Below are 8247 nucleotides of genomic sequence, written 5' to 3'. Positions count from 1 at the left end.
TGGCTAGGAATGTTCCACACCTTCAATTTCTCTATATTGGAAAAGCAATTCTCTCTATCGAAAACATCTTTCGAGGAAATTATCGAACCTAACACTTTTCGCGTTGTGATTCGTCGACTCATCGGGCGGCACACTTTGTGCTACAAAGTGCGTCGGAACAACAACATCAACACCACCATTAAACTAAACCATGACCATGAGGGGTTGTAAAGCCCCCACTAATTTCTTGCGAGGCGTGTATATCCGAGTATAAAGCAAAGTCTAGCATTATCCCATCACTAGGTGGCTGAGGGTGAGAGATATGTTTGTGAGGAGGGGAATATAGATTATGACCCTGCTTCTCCTGGGAATGTACTTAAGTGTGGGTTAACCGTGCCTCCCCTTTAGTTAGTCCCAAAACCCTACATTCCTCCCAAAAGCTCCTTGTTTTGATGTTGATGTGTAGGAATCCATCCTCATACCAAAGAACTTGTTTGTTTGAGTCAAACCTACTGTCCATTGCCAATGGAGGAAGGAAGCCTTTGATGCTGGAGGGGCACCTCATTCCAAAGGCATTTGATTCTTCCACCCAAGAGTTGACCTCCGAATATAATTTCTTGCTCTCTCTCTCTCTCCTCTCTCTCTCATGATATTGGTGGTAGTAGTGGAGGGTTAGCTTTCATCCTGCAACTCCTTTTCCCCAAGTCATAAGGCCAATAGTGGATTTGCTGATGCAGACGCTTCACTCGAGAAATTCTTGTGAAGATGACACTCATCAGAGTCTGACCGTGGCCATCTATAGCTCTCTTTCTCTCTCTACCTATATCTCCCTTGGCCCACCTGCAAGTGAGTGCATGCACAAGAGGGAGTGTGCTATAACTCACATACGCCATCTCTCTCATCTCCTCCTCCTCTCTCTACTCTCATGAGGGCATATAAGACATGAAGGTGTTCAGAGGCAAGATTTGGGCAGCACTAGGGTCACTCATGGATCATGTAGGCGCAGCCTCCAACAAGGCTTCCACGGCGGCGGTGCCAGACCGAGCGCTCCTCACGGACATCGAGGCGGCCATCGCGCGGTGCACGGACGGTGGAGGGGGCGGGAGCGTCGGTGACGACCGCCACGTCCACGAGATCCTCTTCCTCGTCTCCAACGCCCCGGGCGCGATCACCTTCCTCTCCCGCCGCATCACGGCGCGCCTAGAGGCGGCGCGGACCCCGGCCACCGCGCTCCGGTCTCTGCTCCTCGTCCACCGCCTCCTCCGCGCGGGCGACCGCTACTTCGAGCAGGACTTCCGAGGCCTCTGGGCCTCCCGCGACCTCCGCGTCGACGCGCCACGTTGCGGCTGCTCCTGTTCTCCCCTCGCTGCCTCAGGCGCCGGCGCCAACTATGTCACGGCCAGCACGGTGACCGCCACCGGCGCGTGCTCTTTCCTCCACGGCTACACGGCCTACCTCGAGGAGCGCATGCAGTGGGTGATCAACCAGTCCGGCAACCTGGAGCCCACCCGCCCCCCACCACAAGATCACGACGACAAGCCGCACCCGGCCTCCTCCTACGATGCCGTCGCCGCCGAGGAGCTCCTCTTCAAGCTCACCATGTGCCAGAGGCTGCTTGACGTCGCTGTCCAGCTCCTTCCGGACAACAACACAAGCGCCAGCGCCGCCGCGCGGTCAGCCTTCGGCATTGTCCTCCGGGAGAGCTTCAAGGTCTACGACTCCTTCAATGACGGCATCGACGTGCTGCTAAGGTCAAGAAGCGCCGGTCGTCTCAGCAAGTCTCTCAGGGTTTCAGCTCAGGGGGTGCTGAGGAAGGCGTGCGCTCAGACGCCTGAGCTGAAAGAGTTCTACCACAAGTGCAAGAAGAGCAATGTCGGCAAGATCACAGAGTACCCCGTCGTCAGGGTCGTTACGCCGGCGCAGGCCTCGGCAATTGAGCTCATGCCGCCGGTCTGTGAAGAGGATGGTCGGAAGGAGCTTGGCGGCGCCGGTGTGGTAGCGGAGGAGAACGAAGGCGACGCGCCCTTTGAGAGCAAGCTGGAGACGACTATCAGTGCGGTGTGGGTCGAGTTCGACGACGAAGATCACCAGGCTGGCCGTGAGTTTACCCGGGATGATCACAGCAGCTAGCCGGCCTAGCTAGTACAGTATGTAGGAGTTCTTTTGCAATGTCCAAATATATTAATTTTGAGTGATTGGATTGGTCTCCTCGATCCCCTCTTCTTGTGTGCAAGGTTAATCATTCTGAAGGGTCCGTGTCTTCATTCAGCTGGCAAGAAAGCCAATAATTCCTTTTCACTTATTTGTGTTGTTTCCTTTTGTTCTTTGGTCGCCTCCTTTGTTGCGGTCTCGATATATCCTTACACCTAGTGTGTTTTGTGTTCTTTGCCATCATGTTTGAACTACCAAGTGATTATATATACTCCCACCGTACCATAATATAAGATGTGGTGATGTTCAATATGTAACTTGGATGGATAGCGTTTCATGCGATGCGGCGGGTGACTCTCATGGCGACTCGCAATGGTGGCGTGGTACTTGCCGTACTTCAAGGCTGCGGGGGTGCTCATCTACCGGCGGGTGGTGTTGCGGGACCATGTGCTCCCTCGTCGACGATGGGTGGTGGATCGACGCGCATGACACCACGGTGAGGAAGTTGTTCCGTGCAACACAGTGCACTTCCCTTGTCACGTTGTGAAACTTGGGGAGGCGACTGGCCCTATGGCAACGCACCTCGAGCGGCGCGACTGCGTGAATGACGTGCGGGGTAAGAGTGGTTTAAAGCCATCAGGGGTTGGTGGAGGGGGTGGGTTGCATTCAATCTTCTCCTTCCTCCCCAATCTAGTGCACAAAGAGCCACAAAGAGCCGAAACCCTCATCATTGATGGTGGAGATCACAGAAGTGAGGATGAGGGAGTTTGCAGGGTCAGATCCGTGCAAGCGTGCGCCCCTGCTCGAGATTGGGTCATGGTTCGACACCAAGGAGGAGATGCGGATGAAGGCGCAGGCGGTGCTAGATTCGCCGACAGAGGAAGAAGAAGGGGAACTTTTCAGTAGGATACGCAAGCGCCATTCACTGGAGATTCTGATGTTGGCGATGGACCAGTCGGATTCAATGGATTCAGTGAGGGCAGGCAAGTGGGCGACGTTCATCTCATTCTCCAGCAAGCTGTTGGCCCCAACGACAAGGGCATGTGCGATGAGGCAGACGAGACGGTCCTGGCCCTCCCGGCGCCAGGATTGGTTTTCACCCCAATTGGGATCGATGGGGGCGAAGGAAGCAGTGGGAGGAGGGTTCCAGGGCGCAGAGATGCTTCAGGGGAGGACGCGACGACTCCACCATGCCGCTCGGCCCATTTGGCCCCAGCACCAGCTCCTCGTCGCTCCACTCTCCTCGCCGGAAAGGGGATCTGATCCCCCAGCTGGCTAATAACCACTTCTGGTTGTTAGGCAGCGAGGAATCAGAGGCTGACACCGACGAGGACCGTAGCAATGGTATGATCAATAACCCTTCTCATGCTCGCTACTTGCAATCTGATGCACTGTCTAGTGGTGGGAGATTGGCGAGTAGTGAGATCAAAAAACACCGTCGTATTGGATAGTTTAGTTATACAAATAGAGTAAAAATGGAGAGATATGTGCAGTGTTTATTTCTCAGGGATGTTGGGAATGTTAGACAACCATGTAAATAGGAAAGTGGTCGATTGGGAGAGATTATGCAACAGATGTATCCATGTGTTGATTCCCCAAATTGGGGAAAATATCATATGGCTGAGGTGGATATGGCTTTAATTAAAATGAAACCCCTCATACCTAGATTCAAAGATTTGTGCAGGTTGCCAAATTTATTTGATGGGATTGAGGGGGATGTTGATTTTACCATTGATAAGAAAGGATTTTCTGATGAAAAGGGCAGGAGTGAGATTGATAAAACATATAGTGAGAAAGTTGATATTCATGAGAATGTATTTCTGGAAGAATTTTGTGAAGATGTGATGGATTTTGACTCTCGAGGGAAGGTGGGGATTGAATTTCAAAATTTTGATCTGGGTGGGCTTGCTGGGTTTCGACAGCTGACACGTGAGGGAGATGAAGCCCATGACATGGCTGGACCATGTGAGGGTGATGGGGATGGGGCATATTTAAACCACATCCCCATCACTGCCCTATAGTATTTGGATTTTTGTGATTCCTATTGTCCTGAAGAGGTTAGGGTTGCGGCGGCTGACTCAGGTGAAGAACCAAATAGAGGGGCGGAGATCATGGAGGGGAGGTATGGATAATGACAACCAAGGCTTGGAAGGGGTGGATTTGGAGGGAGCGGAAATTTTCCTTCTGGCAGAAACAACATCTCACCCGGGAGGAATTTTGGGAGGCAGGAGGACAAATATTATGAGTATGGGGAGCTTTATGGGTGGAGCTGGGAACAACAACAATGGATCTAGAGGAGAAGGGTTCCAGTAGGGGAGATTTGGTGGAAATTTTGTGGAAGATTGAAGAGGTGCTTCTGGATCTAGGAATTTTGTTGGTCAAGGTGGAAAAGGCATCTATCAACAACATAGGGAGGAGAGGCCTCAGATTAGCTCTGTAGGACAAGGGGGCAGTGATGGTAGGCAAAAAGGAGTCTAGGGGAATAATCAGTCGCTAGTGGGGTGGGGCTCTGCCTATTGCTCCCTTACAAAAATTTTCATAGGTGGTGCCACTAGGTCTTGGGATGGGCAGTTTGGTTTTCTCCCACCTAAACAATGGGCACAACAACATTAGTACCTATTGGCCAATGTCCATAAGAATAGTGTCTTGCCAGTGCCTGGTGGAGAAATAGAAGTGAATGAAAGAGTTAATGGAACCAAGGGTGATGGAGGGGGAGGAAAGGACCATATTTTTTGGAGATGCAAAGGAATTGGACATGACAACAAAGATGGTAAAACAATGTGTTTTGTGTAGTGTGCCAGAAAGGGTCACACAGAACTGAAGATTCTACCATCTTGAGACAACCAAAACCAATTGCTAAATATGTGGGATATGGGGCAAGAGGATTGGGATGTTTTCTAGTGCAAAACCACTAAGGAGATCTCACTTGTGGAACATGCTAATCCAATGGCAATATTGGTGGCACACTCTGGACTTAATGAAACTACTTTGGTACAAGACCTTACTAGGATGTTTCATTGGGGGTGGACTTGGAGAGCCAAGTTTCAAAGTCCTAAATAATTTCTGGTGAGGTCTCCTAATAAGGCCAAGCTGGCGGAGTTGAAGAATTTTGAGAAATTCACCCTGCTGGGTACTGGTGCTATGGTGGAGGTGAATTTTTGGAGTCCTGATGACAAAGCCAAAGGGAAGTTGCACTCCATTTGGGTGCAGATGCATGGGGTACCTGACATGTTGAGGCATTATTTGTCAATTTGTGAAGTTGGGTTTGTGTCGGATTTCGGGTTCCGGCAAACCCTTGAGGTTCGAACACTGGGGTACGCGCGGAGATCTCTCCCCTACCGATCTACGTCCGATCCTCTCGTGCGAACTAAGATGAAAATGATGAACAACACAAGAGACACGAGGTTTATACTGGTTCGGGCCACCGTTGTGGTGTAATACCCTACTCCAGTGTGTGGTATGGTGGATTGCCTCTGGGGCTGATGATGGACAGTACAAGGGAAGAACAGCCTCGCGAGAGGTGTTCTTGAGCTGGTGCGATGAACTGCTAGGGTGAGTTCAGTCGCTTCTCTCTCTCTCTGCTAGGGTTCTACCAGATCTCTCGATCTCTTCTCGATGTCTCGAGGTTTTCTCGGTCCCTCTACTCTGTGGTGGCTAGCTCTATATATAGAGGCCCTGGGCCTCTCCCCAAATAATTGAGCGGGAAGGGCGCCAACAATTGGTCATTTTGAAGGGGAACATCTAGTACAAGTTATCCTGACCAAAGGTGGTCTTCGGCTGCCAAAAGCACTGGTGATGACGCCATATTGGGCTCCACGGTGACCTCCGTCCGGCCGTCCGGCTGGTCTTGGTCTTGTTGCACCGGAATGGCAACCTTTGCCCGATGCCTTGGCATGTGCTTGCCCCCTTTGCACCAAAGGGGAAACAAGGACACTGCGTAGGCCGGCGCCCGCCTGGCGCCCGCCTGGTCTCGATCGTCATGGCTTGCGTCACGGGTTCCTCGCGAGGTACCCCTTCCTTGATCTCTCCGCCTCCTCGCGAGCCTGCCTGATGAGGCTGCCTCTGAGAAAGCTTCCTGTCGTCCGCCCCACGAGGCTTGGCCCCTCGCGTGGGTCTTAAGCTTGGGCTAATGAAGATGGGCCGCACTGGGCCCTCACTTGAGCCACGCCGCAGGCCGCAGGCAGGCAAGTCTGGGGACCCCCATTCCCAGAACGCCGACAGTAGCCCCCGGGCCCAAGGCGCGCGCGGGCTTGGCTTAGCAGAGAAGCGAAGGGGCAAGCACGAAGCGCCACGGGCCCTAACAGCCTGCGGCCTTGGGCGCCGCGTGGCGGTTGATTGGACGTGGGCGTCTGCACTTCCCACGACGCCTTGCTACGCGCCCGGCTAAGCGGACCCATAGTTGCACACAGTTGTTCCTCCTTTGGCCGCCCGCTCGCTTCCTACCTTTCCTTCTTCTCCGAGCTCCAACCTCCGCCGCCAATCCGGCTCGAGCTCTTCCCCTTCCCTAACGCCATGGCACCGACGAAGAAAGGAAGGGGGAAGAAGCCCGCGCCCTCGTCCTGCGCACCTCCAGCGGCGGCCCCCGCCGTCGATCGGTCAATCATACTCAACCCGGAAGCCTTGGACAAGGTCCACTCCGCCCTTGCTTCCATCTTCAACGAGTGCGGCCGGACCACAGTTTGGCCCGCATCCCGTGCCTTTCTTGCTAGGACCGTCACGGAGGTCCGATTCTTCGCCGATGCCTTGTGGGCGGGTCTGGTTCCTCCCTTTTCTGCTTTCTTCAATGCTGTGCTATCCCATTATCAGATCCACATGATGCACCTCGGGCCGGAGTCCATTACCCTTTTGGCTGTCTTTGCTTTCGTGTGCGAGGCGATGATAGGCATCCCTCCTTCTGTTACCCTGCTGCGCCACTTCTTTTCTCTGCACCCGAGTGATCCCACTCAGTGCTCGGGGTGTGTAAGCTTCTTCGCCGTGCTTGAGACGGTTGCTTCAGGGATTGACTTCGGCCTTCCGCCTTCTCAGGCCAGGTTCAGAGAGCGGTGGCTGTACGTGGACGTCGGGGTGCCCAGCCCCTTGCTCTCGCACCCGACCTTGCCTGTTGTTCCCAACCCAGGCTGGGGTCATGAACCGCTCGCGAGCCCCCGACTCGCTTTCGTCTGGCGCCGCTTCGAAAGTTTGAGGGCACACAATGTGATAGCGCCCAAGGTGGCGAGGGAGTTCCTTCTGTGTCGCGTTGCTCCTCTCCAGCGCCACTCTCGCCGGATGTGGGACTTTGCGGGGCGCGGAGACCGCATGCGGCTTCAGGAGGAGGATTTGGCGCCCGAAGTGCTGCGGACGGTGCTTTGGGTCTTGACTGGTGATCCTTCCCCAGGCAGCCTACGGAGCGGTGGCGTCCTTCTCTACCTTTTTTTCCGGCAGGGCTGATTTCGTGAAGCAGATGCCCAGCTTTGATGAGTGGGGGCTGCACCCGGCTGGCCTCACGGGGCCACGCGAGAACCCAATTGTCGTGGTTGTTCCCACCGACGCCCACAGCAGTCCCTCCTCAAGCGACAGAGCGGGGAGAGAGCTGATGCGAGCTGAGGTGGTTGATGTCGAGGTGGTGGCGCCGCGTGAAGCCTCGGAGGCGATGTCTCCTGAGGCCCGCCCTGGGGTGGCAGTTGATGCAGGGTTTTGGCCTTCGGCTCCTGAGGCCGGGGCTCCCGAGCCCCCAGCCGTTCTTCGTGAGGCGACGCCTGACGGTGCCCCCAAAGCTGACTCCTCTGGCACCGACAATCCTGAGGCTTCTTCTGCGCCCCAGGCCGACCCCCGCCCAGGCGCTTGGGTCGGTTTCGTGTAGACTTCGAGGCCCTTCGCAAGAGGAAGGAGGCCTCAGGCGGCAGCGACCGCCCTTGCCGCTTGTTGAAGCGCAGGAAGTACTTTGCCATGGACGAGTAAGCCTTCTCCTTTCCCTGCTCATTTGCTCTGTTATCCTTGTGGCTCATTGTGGCCCTTCAAGTCCCGCCTTGCTGAGTCCGCCGAGTCGACCCAGGAGCCGGCCCCCGCAGCTCTGCCCCCTTTGCTGGCTCCGGGTCCACCGAGATTGGGTGGCGCCCTCGCCGCTGGATCGGTTGGTGG

At 54.7% G+C, this 8247-nt stretch overlaps 1 protein-coding gene across 1 annotated transcript; it reads left to right on the top strand.

The window, feature by feature from the left end:
* Window positions 1-765: 765 nt before the first annotated feature.
* Window positions 766-2281, top strand: LOC125550720 (putative clathrin assembly protein At1g33340). Its single transcript, XM_048713790.1, has one exon. It carries the CDS (start codon window positions 922-924, stop codon window positions 2107-2109), a length of 1188 nt encoding a protein of 395 aa, XP_048569747.1. The 5' UTR covers window positions 766-921; the 3' UTR covers window positions 2110-2281.
* Window positions 2282-8247: the final 5966 nt, after the last annotated feature.

Source organism: Triticum urartu, chromosome 4 (genome assembly GCF_003073215.2).
Source record: "Triticum urartu cultivar G1812 chromosome 4, Tu2.1, whole genome shotgun sequence".
NCBI lineage: Eukaryota > Viridiplantae > Streptophyta > Magnoliopsida > Poales > Poaceae > Triticum > Triticum urartu.
This window is presented reverse-complemented; position numbering and strand designations above follow the sequence as displayed.